The 20,122-nt window shown below is 47.9% G+C and overlaps 1 protein-coding gene across 5 annotated transcripts; it reads right to left on the minus strand.

The window, feature by feature from the left end:
* Positions 1 to 1,300: 1,300 nt before the first annotated feature.
* LOC128341635 (zinc finger protein 883-like) lies at positions 1,301 to 19,954 on the minus strand. Of its 5 annotated transcripts, XM_053288007.1 has the most exons (7): positions 19,779 to 19,954; positions 15,674 to 16,192; positions 9,580 to 10,051; positions 8,847 to 8,964; positions 7,945 to 8,027; positions 7,576 to 7,702; positions 1,301 to 3,462 (listed from the first exon to the last, which is right to left on the minus strand). In XM_053288007.1, the coding sequence occupies exons 2-7, from the start codon at positions 15,718 to 15,720 to the stop codon at positions 2,216 to 2,218; spliced, it is 2,094 nt and encodes a 697-aa protein (XP_053143982.1). In that variant the 5' UTR covers positions 15,721 to 16,192; positions 19,779 to 19,954; the 3' UTR covers positions 1,301 to 2,215. The 5 variants fall into 5 exon arrangements, with proteins under 5 accessions (XP_053143982.1, XP_053143983.1, XP_053143981.1 ...); XM_053288008.1 differs by lacking the exon at positions 19,779 to 19,954 and having other exon boundaries at positions 1,301 to 3,459; positions 15,674 to 16,814; XM_053288006.1 differs by lacking the exon at positions 19,779 to 19,954 and having other exon boundaries at positions 15,674 to 16,812.
* Positions 19,955 to 20,122: the final 168 nt, after the last annotated feature.

Raw genomic sequence — 20,122 nt, forward strand, 5'->3', positions numbered from 1 at the left:
CAAGTCATGCTTGCTACCACAAGACCAGCTCTCCTCTCCAACTTAAGTTACTTCCAACCATAAGTTACTTCCCACCAGCATGTGGCAGCATTTCACTGGCCACCCTCCCAAATGGTGAAAGACCTGCAGCATCAGAGCAGAACTCTCAGGTGCCAAGTTCCCTCTCAAAGAGAAGGCCAAGATGATGGTGGGGCACTTTAACTCATCATTGTCTGGGGCCAAGAGAGGATAGGAACATAGGAACATAGGAAGCTGCCATATTCTGAGTCAGACCATTGGTCTATCTAGCTCAGTATTGTCTTCACAGACTGGCAGTGGCTTCTCCAAGGTTGCAGGCAGGAATCTCTTTCAGCCCTATCTTGGAGAAGCCAGGGAAGGAAACCTTCTTCTCTTCCCAGAGAAGAAACCTTCTTCTCTTCTCTTCTTCATCCCCTGAGGGGAATATCTTGCAGTGCTCACACATCAAGTCTCCCATTCATATTCAACCAGGGCAGACCCTGCTTAGCTATGGGGACAAGTCATGCTTGCTACCACAAGACCAGCTCTCCTGGGAGTATCTGGGGAGGAACCCAAGGCCAAGCCAGCAAAGAGATGAAGGATTTAGGGGGAGCAGAGGAAAAGCAAGGAAAAGCAGCCCGTTCTGTACTCGGAGCCAAACTCTTAGCAGGAGCAACTGCCCGCCCTGCCAGTCAGCCACAGCTGCCTGCATTATCTGGGCTGCGGGAAGGAGACAATTCCTTTGTCTGTGGAGACAAAGGAATTAGCTTGCCAGGCATTCCACAGGCCACCTAGAATTCATGGCACAGGGAGTGAATCCTGACCCTCCACCATAGAAAGCAGATGAAGAAGTAGCCAATGGGCTTGAGTTCATTACTGAGTTCACCATAGAAACTCAGTCGGAAGAGCTGCCCGCTATGATTCAGCAGCCATAGGCACTCTCGAAAATGGATCCTGCAGGCAGTAAGCATCTTGGCACAGGCAGCTGGCCTCCACCAACTGATGTCAACTGCCCACACCCACCAACCAACCCACGATCACTTCCCAGTCCTCCAACTGGGGCTTTCAGGGGTGTGGTACGGTTGCTGAACCTTAGCTGCCGTCTCCTCCAACTTTGTTCTGATAGTGAGAACGAGCCTGAAATAATATTGTTTAGCAGGAGTTCTCAGACATGGGGTCCCCAGATGTTGTTCAGGGATGAATCCCATCACCCCTGCCTTCAGCACTTGTGGCTGGGGGTGATGGGAGTTGTAGTCCAAATTGCAACCCAACAGATCCAATAATTCAATAAATGCAAAAAAGGCATCAAAAATAAAATATATTAGCCTGAATCATAGAATCATATAGAAAGTGATAATAATTGATCAAAAAGGTAAAATGATTATTAAATCATAGAATACACTAAATAATATCCAATCAAAAAAAGAACTCTATATAATTCATAATATAGGCCAGAATAACACAAGACAGCAACCCAGTGTTAAAACGGTTTTGAACAGCTTTGTGTCCATGTATAAGTTCATAAATTTTAGACATGTTAATCACATTATTCAGTAACATGCAGTATTCAGCATGCTGAGACTACAGAACACCCTCAATAGAGGGTTTTAAGGAACATACCAAATATAATATCAGGAATTCAGCATCCAAGACAGAGTCCCCTTCAGTGTTCCCTCTAACAGGGATTCCCAGGTGTTGTTCACTACAACTCCCAGCATCTCCAGCTGTAATGGCCTTTGGCTGGGGATTATGGGAGCTGTAGTCAATAACATCTGGGAATCCCTGTTAGGAGGCACACTGGTCCCCTTGCTTTGCAAAATGTGTCTTAGACAGGCATCTGCTCCCATGCATTTAGCAGCATGATAGTTTGGACGAACAGTCCCGCAGAAACAAAATATGTCCATCAACTGAAGCTTCCCCACTACACACACACACACACACACACACACACACACACACACACACACACTCAGCCACTCCAAGGAAAAATTTTCTATATATTGAACGCTTGCAAAATTTGTTTCTGGTGTGAATTTATATCCCACTACTTTACAAAAAGGTCCGAGCAGCTTACAAGTAATGAGGAATAAAGCAATAAACCCACCCATTTCTTCCCATGTTCCTGGAATTTCAGGGACCCACAAAGTAACTCCCTGTGTGAATTATATGGCATGACCTAAAGCATGTGCTTTGAGTTCTTTCAACACTCCAGACATTGCTATGCTTTCTCCCCTGTGTGGATTCTTTGAAGTGAAGCAAGGGGTGAGTCCTGGTTGAAGTTCTTTCCACATTCCAAACATGGATGTTGTTTCTCCCTTGCATGGATTCTTTGATGGGTAGTAAGGTGTGTGCTACGTCTAAAGCTCTTTCCACATACTGGGCATCGATATGGTTTCTCCCCCGTGTGGATTCTTTGATGGCAAGTAAGGCTAGAGCTGTGGCTGAAGCTCTTTCCACACTCTGAACATATATATGGTTTCTCTCCTGTGTGTATTCTTTGATGGCAAATAAGACTAGAATTCTTGTAGAAGCTCTTTCCACACTCTGAGCATTGATATAGCTTCTCTCCTGTGTGCATTCTTTGATGGTAAGTAAGGCTTGTACTGTGGCTGAAGGCCTTTCCACATTCTGAGCATTTATATTTCTCTTCTATGTGGTTTCTTTGATGTGAATTGAGGTCTGAACTCCAGCTAAAACTCTTTCCACATTCCAAACATTTGTATGGTTTCTCCCCTGTGTGGATTCTCTGATGGGAAGAAAGATTCGAGCTGTTGCTGAAGCTCTTTCCACATTCAGAGCAATGATATGGCTTCTCTCCTGTGTGTATTCTTTTATGACTTGCAAGACTAGCACTATCACTGAAGTTCTTTCCACATAGAGAGCACTGATATGGTTTCTCTCCTGTGTGGATTCTTTGATGGGTAGTCAGGTGTGAGCTCCGGCTGAAGCTCTTTCCACACTCTGAACACTGAAATGGTTTCTCCCCCGTGTGGATTCTTAGATGACAAGTAAGACTAAAGCTGTGGCTGAAACCCTTTCCACACTGTGAGCATATATATGGCTGATCTCCAGTGTGGATTCTTGTATGGCACGTAAGGCTTGAGTTGTGGCTGAAGCTCTTTCCACACACTGAGCACTGATATGGTTTCTCCCCTGTGTGGATTCTTTGATGGCAAGTAAGGCCCGAACTCTGGCTAAAACTCTTTCCACACTCAGAACACTTATATCTTTTCTTTCCTGTGTCAGTTATTTGAGATGTACAGAGAGTTGATTTCCCATCTATGGGAAGTTCCCCACACTGAGGAAATGTCTTCCTTTTGCTTCCTGGGCACCACTGTTTTTGAACTGACATTTCATGGAAGTCGGAGCATTCACAAACAAGGGACTTCTTTCCTGGCTCCTGCTTTGCTTCCTTTTTCCTTCTCTCCAGTTCAGCCTCTTTGTCCTGCTCGCCTCTATCACCTGCTGTAAAAGAGAAAGAAATGTAATGAGGGAGAAATGGGGCTTCAAACCAGGGGTCGGGCAGGGGGGACCCACTTACTTGTGTACATTAAAAAATACAAAATACATCATGGGAAGGCAGATCCTGTCATGACTTGAGTTAACTTTGTTAGTCGTCGTGGTCTCCCAGGCAATATGGTACAGTGTATAGAACTTTGAATAGCCTGCATTTATTCAGTCTAAGGTTCATGGTCCAGAGACTTTGGACTTAAGTAATGCCAGTCAGTGTAGCTTATGGATGATGAGGAGAAAGATGGACAAACAGCAAACTCAAAATTTGATTCATTCAATAAGACCTAGTACTGCACTGATTTCCCTCCACAATTCCACCAGAAATGATCCATCAGTGCAACCTCCCCCTTCCCCAACTGAAGGAATCCCCACCAGGAATTCCTTTTTTTCCAGTCGGCGTGGGGGTGGGCAAAGTGAACTTTGAGAACTGGAAGTCCCTCTTCGGATAAAAGGAACAGGCAAGTTCAATAACCCTCAAAAGAAATTGGGATGGATGGTCTTGTGATAGCAAGCATGAACTGTTCCCTTTGCTAAGCAGGGTTCACCCTGGTTTGCATTTGAATGGGAGACCACAGGTGAGTACTGTAAGATATACCCCTTAGCGGATGCGGTCACTCTGGGAAGAGCACCTGCAGGCTCAAAATTCCCTCTCTGGAAGCTCCAAGATAGAGAGAGGCACCTGAGAGAGACTCCTGCAAGACTCCTGCCTGCAACTTTGGAGAAGCCACATCTAGGTAGACAATACTGAGCTAGATGGACCAATGGTCTGACCCGGTATATGGCAGCTTCCTATGTTCCTGTGTACCACAATTGAGAAGGGGAAATTATAATGTGAACAACTTTCTTTGTTGGCCACGCCATAATAATTGCTCCTAAATGTACCTGTCGCAAATCCCATGTGTGGCAGCTCTCGTGAGAGCAGCTGCCTACAAGATAGCAATGGAGACGGGAGACAATGGCGGCGGTGGGCCGGCCTGGCCACCAGTCGGCCGGAGGAGGCGGCAGCGGCAGGCCAGCCTGGCCCTGGTCCGGCCAGAGGGAGGAGGAGGCGGTGGCGGCGGCCTGGCCTGGCCCTGGCCCGGCTGCCTGGAGGAGGTGGTGACAGGCTAGCCTGGCCCTGGCCCAGCCACCGGTTGGCCAGAGGAGGCAGTGGCGGGCTGGCCTGGGCCAGCTGCCCACCAGGAGGAGGCGGCAGGAGGAGGTGGCGGGCCGGCCTGGCCCAGCCACCAGGAGGAGGGGGTGGGTTGGTTTTCCAGACTGTGTGCAAGCCAGAAAGCGTGGGGTGGGGGGCGAGAAATGGGCAGCAGGGGGGAGTGGCTGGTTGGCCGGTCGGCCAGTCGGTCAGAAAGCCAGGCATGCTGACGTGGAGGGGGGAAGACAGTGGCGTTGGGTGGGCTGGCCAGAGGCACAGATGCTCTGCGCCTGGCCCATCTAGTAAACATAAATAAGATTTTAAAATAATATACAATAACATTGTAAAAACCTTTTTAAAAAACCCTTTGAGATGGATTTTTTTTAAAAACCAGGGTGAATAGAAAGGTCTTCATTTGGCGTCTAAGAAAAACAAAGCAATGGTGCCAGGAGGCAGCTATTTCACAAACTGGGTGCCGCCACCAAAAAGGCCCACTCCTTAATAGCCACCTGCCTCACCTGATTTGGTGGAGCACTCAGAGCAGAGCCTGCGAACAAGATCTCAAGGCCCGGTTAGAGGCATATGGGGCAAGGTGCTCTCTCAGGTAACCTGGTCCTAAGCCATTAAGGTATTATATTTAAAGGTTACTTTTAACTGGGCACTTTGAACTGGGCCCAGAAACAGACTGGGAGTCAGTGCAGCTGATGAAGAGATGGTGTGATATGATCAAAATGTCCAGCCCCAGTTAACTATCTAGTGGCCATATTTTGGACCGACTGCAATTTCTGAACCATATTTCAAAAGGCAGCCCCACATACAATGCATTGCAGTAATCTAAACAGGAGGTTCCCAGAGCATGAATAACTGTGGCCAAGGTATTTCCATCCAGGTAAGGTCACAGTCAATGTATCAACTAAAGCTGATAAAAGGAGCTCCCAGTCACAGATGCCAATTGAGCCTCTACTGCCAGACTGTGTACCTCATCCTTCAGGGAGAACGCAATCCCATCTGGAACAGGCTGAAGCTCATTCATCCAGCCAGATGAACCACATCTGATGACAAACAACAGCATTCCATCTTGTCTGGACTGGGTCTCAATTTGTTCATGCAGTCCATTACCACACTGAAGCACTGATTCAGGACACTAACTAGGCCCATTCACATGTTACGTTCAACACTCGTACAACGAGTATACAGTGTACACAGGTACTGAGCTGTACACAGGTACAGGCATTTACATGTTACACTGAACGCAGGTACAGAAGTACACATTCTCTCTGTACCATGCATTTGAAGGGCCTGTATCCAGTATTCCATCCTCTATTCACTTTTCAAATGAACACACAGGCACAGTCATTCACACAAACACAGGTACAAGCATACAGATATCTGTACTCTTGTAAAGCATAATTAATGAATTGGGCTACTATCTTACCTTCATCTGATGAGAGAGCTATTTTATTTTATTTATATACTGCCTGACTCCAGAGGCTCCAGGCAGTTCACAAAAACAAAGACAAACAAAACCAGCTATTAAAACAAGAATTTAAAATCTAACATATTCAGAAATCACAGCAATCAAAAAAATCTAAACAGCAATTGAAAATTTAAAACTCAGAAATGACTAAAAGCCCGGCTTAAAAAAAATGTGTCTTAAGGGCTCTTTTGAAGGCTGGTAAGGATGTCAAACGACGAATGTCTATAGGGAGCGCATTCCACAGCCCAGGAGCAACTACAGAGAAGGCCCGCTCCCTCTCTCGATAATCTTAATGTGTGGTGGGGATCATGCAGGAGGCCCTCCCCCAGGTAACCTGCTTCTAAGCCGTTTAGGGCTTTAAAGGTAATTACCAGCACTGTGTATTTTGCCTGGAAACCTACTAGCAGCCAATGCAATTGCTTTAAAACAGGCGTAATATGGTCTCTCCACCCCGGAGACCAGACCAGCCACTGCATTTTGAACCAACTGAAGTTTCCAACCCACATACAAAGGCAGTCCCATGTAGAGTGCATTGCAGTAGTTAAGCCTAGAGGTTACCAGAGAGTGTGCCACAGTTCTGAGATCATTATCCTCAAGGAACAGACACAGCTGTTGTATCAACTGAAGTTGATAGAAAGCGCTCCTGGCCATAGCCTCAACCTGAGAAACCAGAGTGAGGTCTGGGTTCAGAAGCACTCCCAAGCTATGTACCTGTTCCTTTGGGGGGAGTGCAACCCCATCCAGAACAGGAAGATCTATCACGTCCCTCGAAGCATGACCCTTGGAATATACACACATCTGGAATCTACCAGAGAATCTTCCAGATTGCAACACCATCTGGAATCTACCAGAGAGATAGGAACGGAACCACTGCAAAGCAGTGCCATCTATTCCCAAATCCCCCAAGCGATTCAGAAGGATACCATGGTCGATAGTATTGAAAGCTGCAGAAAGGTCCAAAAGAACCAACAGTGTCACACTCCCTCTGTCCATTCCTTGGTAGAGATCATCCATCAGGCCAACCAACAGCATATAGCTGGACATCAGCTGCATATTGATTATACTTCAATATAATCATCCCCAGAGCGGGGATGAAGCTGCTCTGGGAAGAGCAGGAGGTTTCAAGTTCCCTCCCTGGCGACTCCAAGATAGGGCTGAGAGAGATTCCTGCCTGCAACCTTGGAGAAGCCGCTGCCAGTCTGTGACGACAATACTGAGCTAGATAGACCAATGGTCTGACTCAGTATATGGCAGTTTCCTATGTTTCCTATACTTCAAAACAAATGACCTCTCCCAGCAATTTCTTGTAGAAGTTAAAGAGAATGGAACCCTGTGGAACCCCAATGCACAACTGCCAAGAGGTTGAGCAGAATTCACCAGCATCACCAATAGATTAAAAATATCCACACTTTCTGTTTTCAGCATTGATCTCCTAAGGATAAGGATGGCTCCTTACCCAGAAAGGCCAGATGCTCCCAGTTCTCCAGCATGACTTCCCTCTGGAGATCCCTTTGGTCTCGATCCAGCAGGGCCCACTCCTCTTCCGAGAAGTTCACAGAGACATCCTCAAACATCACCAGGCCCTGAAAAGAAAAAAACACACCAAAATATCTCCACAGGTATTGCAAAACTTCAAAAATATTTAACAAATGAGGTAGGTGGAGGACCTCAAGTTACCCTAGGAGCCTTCAAAGCCCCTCAGAGAGACAGATGCAAATGGAAAGAGGCATATCTTTCAAAGGTAAAGTGTGCTGTCGAGTCGGTGTCGACCCCTGGAGACCATGGAAATACGTACGTGACTTCTCCATCTCCCCAATGATTTTACCTTATTCCATTTCATAGCAACTACTTCTACTCTGCCACAATCTGTGGAAGGCCTGGAACCACTCGCCTCGGTAATTCCAGCATCTGTGAGAGAGAGAGAGAGAGAGAGAGAGAGAGAGAGAGAGAGAGGGGGGAGTGGAGGAATAGTTTATACACATATTCATTCATTCATTTTTATGTATTTGTTTATTATTTAACATATTTATATACCGCCCAAAACGCAAGTCTTTGGGCGGTTTTCAACAACACAGTAAAAACAACAAATAAAAAAGTTAAAATATTTCAACAATTTAAAATTTAAAACAACAATTAAACCTATTAAAAACTATCAAACTATTAAAATTAATAGCTAATTAAAAGTCTGGATGAACAAATGTGTCTTGACTTCCTTTTGAAAAGTTGTTAGAGATGGGGAGGCTCTTATTACAGCAGGGAGCGTGTTCCAAAGCCTGGGGGCAGCAATGGAGAAGGCCCGTCCCCGAGTAGCCAGCAGACAAGCCAGTGGCAACTGCAAACGAACCTCTCCTGATGATCTCAATTATGCCTTTTAGTGGCTCGAGTGAAATCAGGTTGTCTCCAGACTGGTTTTCAGCAAGATTCAAAGTGATGATTTATACTTGTGCTTTAAGAGCATCAGAAGGAGCCCTGCTGGATCAGGCCAAGGGCCCATCTAGTCCAGCATCTTGCTTCACCCAGTGGCCTACCAAGCACATCAGGGAAGCCCGCGAGTGAGGAAAAGAGGACAACCGCTCCCATTCTGTTTGAAAATACTGAAAATGTGGAAGCGGTTAAGGAGAAGCATCTGCCACACGGAGGCTGAAGAGGAAAATGAAAGCAGCCCACACTCATCAGGCATACTCCGCAGAAGGAAACCAAGTGGAATTATAGCCCACAAATCCTTACCTGGCAAGAATGCCACTTCATCACTCTCCTGCACCACCCACTGGACCAGCCTCTGCTCAGGAACAGATGGAGCTGTCTCTGCCTCAGGGAAGTCTGCAGCCATTTCTGATGGCAGACCCTGTACTCAAAACAGCAGTGAGAGTTCCAGAGAGGGAATGGAGAGAGGGACCAAGACAGTCAAAGTCCAAAGACAGCAATCTCTTTGGACTCCAGTCTCCTCCTCTATTTATTTTTTCCTTCCCCAATCCTCCACAATCTCCTTGGCATAGCAGCCATATCAGGCAAGTGCTCAGTTTTCCTGTGATAACTGAACAAAGATACACCTTTGAAAGTGGGCGATTACCATATATTTAGCGGGGGGGGGAGAGAGAGAGCAATGGGCCCTCTCTAACCCAAGCACTGCACTCCTTGAGTGGCTGTTGCTGATGTCCACCTAATGGCCTAGTCCACCCAGTCTTTCAAATCTAGGCTTAATGTGGGTGACTGACATGATTGTGTGAACCCACACTAAGCTGGGACTCTCAGATTCATCTCGAGCCATAATAAACCACCTTGACATGAATTCACATGATCATGCCAATGATGGTAACCCTCGTTAAACCTAGATTCAAATAACTCTTCTTCAGATGATTTCCAGAAAATATTGGGCAACTGTTGGGGACTTTCAGGATCTAGTACTATAACATGTACACTCTGCCCCTTTGAGCTACCAAGATAAAAGAGACATTCTCACCTGTTGCTCTTCTTGCCTCTTGGCCTCCGCATGGCTCAGGAGGAAACCTTCTGCCAGGGCCACTGCCTGGGAACTGGTCTCTGCACCACACTCTCTGACCCAGCTCTCCATCTCTGGGGGCAGGATGCTCAAGAACTGCTCCAGGGTCACCAGGTCCACAATCTGAGCTTTCGTGTGTCTCTCTGGCTTCAGCCACTGATGGCAAAGGCTGTGGAGCCGGCTGCAAACCTCTCGGGGCCCCTTGGCCTGCTGATAGCAGAACTGCCTGAAAATTTGGCACCAAACATCTGAACTGGTACTTCCTATCTCCTTATGTACGATCTTCCGCACGCTTCTTTCCCAGAATCCCTCACTGCTCCCGATCTGGGTAGCATCAGGACATCTTTGAGCTTCAGGGCCAGCCGAGTCTTCCTCTTCCATCTTTGGAGAGCAGCCTGCAAGAGGTTTATGTTTTCTGAGGTTGCCCACCACCCTGCAGAAAAAAGCAGTAGCATTATTTTCTATGCAGCAGATACTGCAAGTGAATTTGAACACTAAGGAAGGGGTTCTCCCTCCGCCATCCCCCTGCAGACACTGGACAACCTTGCAAGAAAAGAAAGCAATAAAAGTGTCCCACACCCACTCAGGTACTTCAAGGAGGTGCTTTCATTTTCATATTGGTTTTGTGAAGGGGTATAGCAAGGTTGGAGTGGGCCCAGAGACAATATTTTAAAATGGGCCCCCCTCACTGAAGCTCAGCTCATGAAGTAAAGAAATCTGAAATGAGGCTGAATAGTGGTAACAAAAAGCATAGTAAAAATTACACACACACACACACACACCCTATGTGCCACAATAGAACATCATCCTAAATTATTTTTTTTAAGGTTTTGTAAATTGTGGACAATGAAAGTCATTTAATGGTACCAGAGAAAGACATGCTGTTCAATTTCGGAGGATGACTACAACTGAAGGAAGCCCGGGTGTGCGCGCGGCTGGGGGAGTCAGTCATGTGACTTGCCTCTGGGCCCCCCCCAAAGCAGTGGGCCCCCAGACAACTGTCTCCCCTATTATAGTTACACACCTGGTTTTGTGCCCCTCCCCCCATTTTGTCAAAACATAAACTCATGCTGATAAACTCAGAATGAGGGGCAGCAAACTCAGTTCTGGGCCTCGACATTCCTTTTGAACAAGAACACCCAACGGAGGCTGGTGACTGGGAGCTGCTCCTCAGCTTTTTCAGCACATGCCTCGTGGATATGTGGATTGCGGGGTGGGGGAGGTTCTGTTCAGAGGGCAGCCATTGCAACCTGGAAACTTGCTGAAGGCCGGAATCCTGCCCCAGTTGGAGCAAACTCTGAAAGAGAGCCAGGAACGGAGAAAAGCGGCAGGAGCAGCATATGTGGGCTCTGCTGCTGAATGAACACTCTAAAAAATGTTCTGTCTAATCGTTGCATTGCTTGTTCTTACAGAGTCTCTGAACATCAAGAAAAGAGCACCTTTGAGGTGCTGGTATTTGGCATTAAAACCAGAGTACGGGGGAAAGGGTTAACCTCCTCAACTCCATAGAATGTGATGCAGCCCTCAGCCTATCCAGCTCCCATTAATTTGGGGCACAAAAGGAACACTTTTGGTCCCTTTCCTGGTTTAAGCCTGTGGAACTATGGAACTCCCTCCCATGGGATACTACTTTTGTTCCCTTTTACTGATATTTAGGCAACAGGCTCAAACTTGATTTCCTCAGAGAGCTGTTGAGTGAATGGTGCCTTTGCTATTCTTCTGCCCTTTTCTATCCTGCTATTACTGTGTTGTGACTTTTAATAATAATTGTTATATCTACATATGTTATATCTACATACAGTGAGAGCCAGCGTGGTGTAGTGGTTAGAGTGCTAGACTAGGACCGGGGAGACCAGAGTTCAAATCCCCATTCAGCCATGAAACTAGCTGGGTGACTCGGGGACAGTCACTTCTCTCTCAGCCTAACCTACTTCACAGGGTTGTTGTGAAAGAGAAACTCGAGTATGTAGTGCACCGCTCTGGGCTCCTTGGAGGAAGAGCGGGATATAAATGTAATAATAATAATAATAATATTTCCAAAAGAGCTGGAAATGTGAAGATCTTTATGAACACATAAGCAGAGCACCTGCAGGCAAGAGGGACCTACAGACACAGGGTATGTCAGCTTCACAAAATCCGGAAGTGGCGGGGAGAAACCTTAAAGGGGCCAAAGGCACCTCCAAACTGCCCCAATATAACTCAATGGAGTGGAACGTTCATGGACTCAGAGGGCAGCTAAGAGACAACCAGGTGGGTAGAGCTAACAGAACTCAGTGTGAGGAGCAGGAGGGCTTGAACAAGAAGAGCAGGAAATTTCTCAGCTTGAAGAATACTCCCACAATCCCTTCTGCTTCTAAGGGGGGAAAGGTGTCAAATTCTCTAATCTTTTTAGTAGCCAGTTGACAGTTTTGAGTTTCTGAGGGAGAAGGGAGTTGACACATTTAAACTCTTGTTGTGGGAATAACATTTACAAGCTGTTTTAATTGTTTTAATAATGGTTTTATGTTTTTACAGTTTAAAGACGCATGTATGTGTATGAACGCTCCTGAGGAATGAAAAACAGGGGGAAAAATAAAATTTGCTTTTGAAGTAACAAGCGATTTAGAGGAGGGACTCCTGTGCTAACTTTTGCTTGTGTTTCACCACGCACAGCCGCACTCAGTAGGCTCAAGTAACATATGCATACTAGGGATATACTCTACCACAACCCACCTCTGCAGGAGTGAAGGACCCATTAGGTTGGTCCGCCCGAGAAGGTGATTGGATCCAATAGGATTCCAAGAAGCCTTGGAAGGGTTTCAAGCTGGCTCTGCTAGTGATTCTGTCGATGCTCTGGTGCAAATATGGAATAATGAACTTACTAGAGCTTACAATCACTCCTAAGTGTTCTCTCCGACCTACTTTAAAGTCAGCCCCGTAGTATTTGGATGAACTGCGGGAGTTGAAGTGGCGAGGTAGACAACTAGAGCACAAGAGGAGAACGACTCTGTGCGAATCCGACAGATTGCAACACAGAGCTCATTTGAGGATCTATGCTCTGGCCATGCGGATGGCAAAGAAGCAGTTCTTCTCTGCCCACATTGCTTCTGCAAATTCATGTCCAGCTGAGTTGTCTAGGGCTGGGGGGGTAGTTCATACCCCCTCCGCCTTGAATTTGGACTTGGAACCATCTGTCACTCGCTGCGATGTTTTAAACAACTTTTTTGCAGATAAAATCTCTTGTATTTGTGCTGAACTAGACTCCACAGTTACTGCAGAGTCTATCGCAGAGGTGCCCAGCAACCCTCTTGTGGGATTGAATGGGATCACTTTCAGTTTGTTACTTCTGAAGATGAGGACAAACTACTTTGGCCTGCTCTCTTGACCCTTGCCCAACTTGGCTTATTTCATCTGGTAGTCATATTATCAGAGAGGGTCTGGTAAATATCATAAATGCTTCTCTGAGGGAGGGCAGGATGTCTCCTTGTCTTAATGAGGCTATTATTAGACCTTATTTGAAGAAACTTGCATTGGATCCCTCAGAGTTAGCTAATTACAGACCCGTCTCTGATCTTCCTTGGGTAGGCAAGGTGATTGAGCAAGTGGTTGCTTCTCAGCTCCAGGCAGTTTTGGATGACACAGGTTATTTAGATCCATTCCAAACTGGCTTTCAGGTGGGCTATGGGATCGAGACTACCTTGGTCAGCCTGATGGATGATCTCCGATTGGCGATCGACAGAGGGAGTATGACTCTGCTGATCCTTTTGGATCTCTTGGCAACTTTCGATACCATCGACCATGGTATCCTACTGGGTCGCTTGAAGGAAGTGGGATTGGATGGCACTGTTTTACAGTGGTTCCTCTCTGGCAGATTCCAGATGGTGTCACTTGGAGACTGTTATTCTGAAAAGTGAGAACTAAAGTGTGGGGTTCCACAAGGCTCTATACTGTCTCCAGTGCTTTAACATCTACATGAAACTGCTGGGGGAGATCATCAGGAGGTTTGGTGCTGGGTATTATCAATATGCTGATGACACCCAGATCTATTTCTCCATACCAACTGCATCAGGAAATGGCATGAACCCACTAAGTGCCTGCCTAGAGGTGATATTGGGCTGGATGAGGGATAACAGGCTTAAATTGAATCCAAACAAGACGGAGGTACTGTCTGTAAAGGGTCGAGATCCAAGAGATGGTTTAGATCTGCCTGTTCTGGATGGGGTTACACTCTCCCTAAAAGATCAGGTTCGAAGTCTGGGAGTGCTCCTGGATCCCAAACTCACCCTGGTTTCTCAGGTTGAGGCTGTAGCTTATAATCAGCTTCAGCTGATACGCCAGATATGTCCATTTCTGGAGACAAATGATCTTAAAACGGTGTTACATACAGTGAGGGAAATAAGTATTTGATCCCCTGCTGATTTTGTCCGTTTGCCCTCTGACACAGAAATGACCAGGCTATAATTGGAATGGTAGGTTTATTGTAGCTGTGAGAGACAGAATAACAACAAACAAACCCTCAAAAGCCCAGTGCCCAAAAGTCAGCGATGGATTTGCATTGTAGTGAGGGAAATAAGTATTCGATCTCCTATCAACCAGCAACTATGAAACTCACTGGGTGACTCTGGGCCAGTCATGTATCTCTCAGCCTAGCCCACCTCGCAGGGTTGTTGTGAGGGTAAAAATAAGTATGTACACAGCTCTGAGCTCCTCAGAGGAAGAGCAGGATATAAATGTAATAAATAAATACATACATACATAAATATCAGCCAGATTACCCCAACATCCCTGTGAGTCAATTCAGGTTTTTCATTGTGGGTTAGCGTATATTTATTTATGTATGTATTCGGTTTCTTTTAGCCTGATTTATATCCGGGGTGGGGGGAGGAGAGATACACTTTTTGGTTTGGGGGGGGGGGGGGCAACTTCAAACTTGCAGTAAAGCCTCCCAGTAATTCTCCGTGAAGCCTGCTGTGCGAAACAGGATGCTGGACTGGACGGGTCTTGGGGGCTCATCTAGCAGGGCTGTTCTTATGTAAAAAAAAAATTACTTTTAAAAATGACGTCCGCCCAGAGGTCTGCAAGTGTGGCTTGTGCAGTCTCAAGATTTAAAGAAAAGCACCACCGAGTCGGATGTTGGAGCTGGAGTGGGAGTGGGGGCTGGAATACGGAGATCTCTCACTTGCTCTCCAAACCCCACCACCACTTTCCTGCCCTGCACGTCCCCGTCCCCCGTTTTGTTCCACCTCAGATGTTTTTTCCACTCACCGGAATCCTTGGATGGGGGCGTGCTGCAAATGGTACAGGCGCCTTTCTTACTAGAAGTGGGGTGGGGAGTGAGTCCTCCAATGCACACCCCTCCCATGCTGCTCTAGGAATGGCCACTCCCTCCCCTTAACCCTGAGATGGTCTCTCCCGAGGAAACCGAGCCAAGGTCCTCGCCCATTCCCTCTCCTGCCGAGTAAGGAACAAAACACCTTTTGCTTAAACCGAATTCGGATTCCAAGAAGAAGGCAAGAGGGTTAATTACGAGCGTTCCTTCCTGTGCAGGAGGAGCGGGTTCTGAAGGGGCCCCAGGTTAGGGAGACTGAGAAGAGAGAGGCTGAGATCAGCACGTTCACTCCCTAGGGCCAACTCCTTGCCTTCGCCTTGTTTCTGACAGCTCATCAGGTCTGCATGCCGTAAAAGGGGATTTTGATTAAGATTAAGCAGTGTGAACTGAAAGCAGAGGGAGTAGCTGGCTGGGGCCTTTGGGAGAAGCAGGTCTTGTGAGAGGATCCCCCAGAAGAAGGCAAAGAGAGGGAAACAGAGAGTGCTCAATAGGGACAGATCTAAGCTCCAGAGGCATATCTAGGGAAAATAGCGCCTAGGGCAAGCACTGAAATTGCACCCCCTGTCCAAGCATCTGACACCCATCTGGCACCAGGAGTCAACACCAACTCAACGGCACACTTTACCTTACTACAAGATATACGAATTGTCCCATATGCTAAGCAGAGCCCGCTTTTGTTTGCATTTGAATGGGAGACTACCTGTGAGCACCACAAGAGGTCCCCCTTAGGGGATGGGGAGAACTCACCTGCAGGCTTGCATGCAGAAGGCTCCAAGTCCCCTCTCTGGCAGCATCTCCTGTCCGAAACCTCGATGAAGCTGCTGCCAGTCTGGGTAGACAATAGTGAGCTGGATGGACCAAGAGTCTGACTTGGAAGAAGGCAGCTTCCTGTGTTCCGATGTCCCCTGTGCTGGGATGAGCCCTGGGGCAGCAGCAGGGGACTGGGAGAAGCTTGGCTCCCTTCCCCAGAGCAGACACGGCAGCTGTGGCAGCTGATCTCCAGCAGGCCTGCTGCTCTGGTGGGCTACGTAGGACAGTGCCCAGGAGGCGGCTGTCAGGGCCTGTGGGCTGCTCCTTCCGCCCAGCAGGCAGCCACTGACTTCAGGGCCCACTGCAGAAGGGCAGGGCAGGGCAGTAGGGCCAGAGAGGCTGCAGAGAGCAGGCAAGGCTCACCTGGCTCCCGGATCTTGCCTGTCCAGGCACTTGTGTCCAGTTCCTGGCTTGGTCTGCCCAGCTGCATTTCCAAGAAGGCCAGGAAGGGGATTTCTGCAAGGAAAGGGGGGCAAAAAGAGTGTGGGGAATCCTTGAAGAAAGGCAGAAGGCAGGCTGTGGGGCGAGGTGAGGAAAGGGCTTACTAAAGGCCACTTCTCAGCCAAATGGGAGTAAAGTTAGCTCCCTAGAGAGAGAGCAAAGAGACACCTTTTTAAAGTGGTGATTCTCTTGTATTTTGTAGTCGGAGAGCAACTGTCCTTATCCAGCCCCAGCACAGCATCCCTCCAGTGACTGTTGCTGGTAACTGCCTTATGTTTCTTTTAAATTGTGAGCCTTTTGGAGACAGGGGACCATTTTATTTATGCATTTTATGTAAACTGCTTTGTGAACTTTGGTTAAAGGTAATGTGCCGTGGAGTCGGTGTCGACTCCTGGCGCCTACAGAGCCCTGTGGTTGTCTTTGGTAGAATACAGGAGGGGTTGAACATTGCCATCTCCCTCGCAGTATGAGATGATGCCTTTCAGCATCTTCCTATATCGCTGCTGCCCGATATAGATGTTTCCCATAGTCTGGCAAACATACCAGTGGGGATTCGAACCGGCAACCTCTGGCTTGATAGCTGAAGAGCGGTATATAAATATTCGTAGTAGTAAAGAGTCTGTGAGATGCTCCTGCCTGCATCTACCCCTGGAGGGGACCCTCCATTCTGCAGGGCCGATCTTGCAACCCCCTCATCCAGCTGCTGGGTTTGTCTCTTCCCCCCCCCCCACCTCCGCTCCAGGCAAAGTGGCTCTGGATATGTCCATTGGCCAGGAAAGCAGCTCTGTGCCAAGAAGCCCATGTGGCATAGTGGTTAGAGTGTTGGACTAGGACCAGGGAGACCCGAACTCAAATCCCTTCTCAGCCATGAAACTCACTGGGTGTTAAGTATCAAAGAAGCAAGCCAGGCCCAGCTTTTAAGAAGCCTGTGTGACAGTGTTTGTTCAGGGCCTACCCATGGAGGCTGTGAAATCCGAGGTCACATCAGATGAGGGGGCCTCAGAGCCAATGCTAAAATTCCCCAAGAATTTCCAAATCTGGGGGGATTTATGCAAGCATGAAGCACAGGTCTTGCACACACATGGTGCTCTTGACCAGGGCAGGGGAGAAGCACGGAAAGAGGGATAATTCTGAACATCTCCATTTCATTTTAAAATGTCCTTCAATCCTCTCTGACTTGAAATGCCAACCAAATGAGAAATGTGCAGACTGAGAATTTCAGCACTAACTCCAAACCAGTCCTCTTAAAGATGACAGCTGTGCCCCGTGGCTATTTTATTTACTTAACTGGAGTCAGTCTGATTTGAGGCCGGTTCACACTTGATGCATCCAAAACTAAGCTACTTTTTGAAGACCTTTTTCCAGGAAAGACCAGGGCCAAGTTCCTCCCCCACCTAGGGCATTTTCAGACAGCAGGCTTTCAAAATTATTTTTATTATTTATTTTTACATTTATATCCCGCTCTTCCTCTAAGGAGCCCAGAGCAGTGTACTACAGTGGGTATAGGAAAGAATCACCCCCTTTGATAGACCTTAAATTCTGGTCCCCTTACATCCTGAAATGAAAACACAAAGAAAATTCCCTTCACCAGCTGTACTTATCCAATGCAACCTATAATATCCAACTGAAAAACATCACAATTACAGTCCAGAAAAAGTGTCAGAAATAAAAAACAAGCAACACCTACCATCCAATGTGACCGAACTTGAACAGTTCGGTATAGAGGAGTGGGCAAATATTGCTCCGTCTAGATGCGCAAGGTTGATAGAGAAGTATCCCAACAGACTCAAGGCTGTTATTAAAGCAAAAGGTGGTTCAACAAAATATTGACATTGTGGGGGGTGATCCTTTTACAATCTCAGTAATTCTTGTTTTTTATTTCTGACACTTTTTCTGGACTGTAATTGTGATGTTTTTCAATTGGATGTTATAGGTTGCATTGGATAAGTACAGCTGGTGAAGGGAATTTTCTTTGTGTTTCCATTTCAGGATGTAAGGGAACCAGAATTTAAGGTCTATCAAAGGGGGTGATTCTTTCCTATACCCACTGTACATACTTGAGTTTCTCCTCACAACAACCCTGTGAAGTAGGTTAGGCTGAGAGAGAAGTGACTGGCCCAGAGACACCCAGCTAGTATCATGGCTGAATGGGGATTTGAACTCAGGTCTCCCTGGTCCTAGTCCAGCACTCTAACCACTTGAAGTTGCCCCCAAAAGTGGATTTTTAACCCCAGATATTTATCCTATATAATAAGATGCTTGGTGTCTGCGTCCGTGTCTTTTTCTGGTGTTCTGGGCATGCGCGGTGCGCGTGTGCAGAACATGGCGAGGGAGACACGGACGCAGGCGCTGGCCGCCATGTTGGCCGGGTGGAGGAGAAGCCGCGGGCCAAGGAGAAGCGGCCACCGCCGATGGCTGATGGAGGGAGGATGCGGCGGGGGAAGCCGGGCGAGGCGACGGCAAAGCCGCCACCTCAGCCAGAGGACGCGGTGCGAGCGAGGCGGCAGCGGAGCCGCAGCCTCGCCCAGAGGAGGCGGTGGGCCCGGCTGAGAGGAGGCGGTGGGGGAGGCCAGGGAAGACGGCAGGCCCGGGGGAAGCCGGAGCCCAGGGGAAGCGAGCCCTGCAGAGGGGCCAGACGAGGCAAGGAGGCGGCAGGGGAAGCCGGGCGAGGCAGCGGCAGAGCCGCTGCCTCAGCCAGTGGACGCAGTGCGGGCGAGGAGGCGGCGGCGGAGCCGCGGCCGAGGCCAGAGGAGGCGGAGTTAGCTGGCCCCAAAGGTCTACTAGCGCCCGTTAATTTAACGGGCTTAAAGTTACTAGTATTTATATAAATATCTATAATTTGGATATTTATAATTTGGATTTTTCATTCCGCGTTAGAGTGTAACCTGATTTATTACACTCTAACGCGGAATGAAAAATCCAAATCCTGTGTAAAGTGCTCCCCGATAGCAATCTGCCCAATATGTGAATGCACATCCTCTATTCTGGAGGTGATGTGAACTAAAGCTGGGCGTGAAAAACCTCCAGTTTGTCAACTTGCATCTCTCTCTGTCACTTTGGTGTGTCAGGGCAGAATCACATGACCAAATCCTTCTTTGAAACAAATTCCCTGTTCTGATGGTCCCATCTCAAGAAACAGGGCAGGGAGGGAGGGGAAAAAAGGCAGCATAGAGTAAGAGAAAATGTACAGAAAAAAGCAAGTCAAGAGATCGAGGAGCTGGAGCACCTTCCTGATGAGGAAAGGCTAAAGATTCATCTCTATTATCAAAGCTAAAAGACAACGAAGGGGGAGTAAAAGAGAGAGTTGTATGTGTCCAAGCCATAGAGCAAGAATGTGGGGTGGTGGTGATCCACTCTCACAACCATGGAAGTGAAGCTGATTAGAAGCTGGTTCTCTGGCACACATCAGTTCTTGTGTTTTTACGGCAGGGGTTCCCAGACAGGGTTCCCCAGATGTGGTTGGACTAAAAGGACCATCATCCCCTGCCTATAATGCCCAAGTCCCATCATGACTGGAGTGTCTGTGTGTGTGTCACTGTCAGGCTAGGTCAGGAGGGCCCTCAGGCAGGACCCCCTCTGCCCATAGGTTGGCCCCACTGACCTCCAGATCCCCCTGAGGCCGGGCTGTGCAGGAGGTGGGGTGCAGCAGCCCTTCCATCGGGGAACTAGCAGCCGAAGAAAACCGTCTCCTTCCCTTCCCTTCAGCTTCCCTCCTCAGAGCAGACTGGAGGAGCCAGAGACCAGCTGCTTGCTTGGGGCCAGGAGTTGTGCCTTCGGCGGCTGCATGCATCACCCCCCCTTCCCCCTGGATCTCTCTCCCTCCTCCTCCTCCTCCTCCTCCTCCTCCTCCTCTTCCTCCTGCTGGCCGGGCTCTGAGGTCCTCAGGCTGCACCACCCTCCACTTGTGCCCCGCCTTCCCTTATCATCACAGTCTCCCACCGGCAG

The sequence above is a fragment of the Hemicordylus capensis genome, chromosome 2 (assembly GCF_027244095.1).
Source record: "Hemicordylus capensis ecotype Gifberg chromosome 2, rHemCap1.1.pri, whole genome shotgun sequence".
Taxonomy (NCBI): domain Eukaryota; kingdom Metazoa; phylum Chordata; class Lepidosauria; order Squamata; family Cordylidae; genus Hemicordylus; species Hemicordylus capensis.

Bases quoted from the DNA above. Each gene is read 5' to 3' on its own strand.
- LOC128341635 (XM_053288007.1), bottom strand. From the start codon at position 15,720: ATGCTGCCAGAGAGGGGACTTGGAGCCTTCTGCATGCAAGCCTGCAG. The intron at 10,052-15,673 runs GTGAGTTCTCCC...TTTTTTCTGCAG, and splicing joins TTCTGCATGCAAGCCTGCAG to GGTGGTGGGCAACCTCAGAA. The intron at 3,463-7,575 runs GTAAGGAGCCAT...TCTCTTTTACAG, and splicing joins GGAGCATCTGGCCTTTCTGG to CAGGTGATAGAGGCGAGCAG.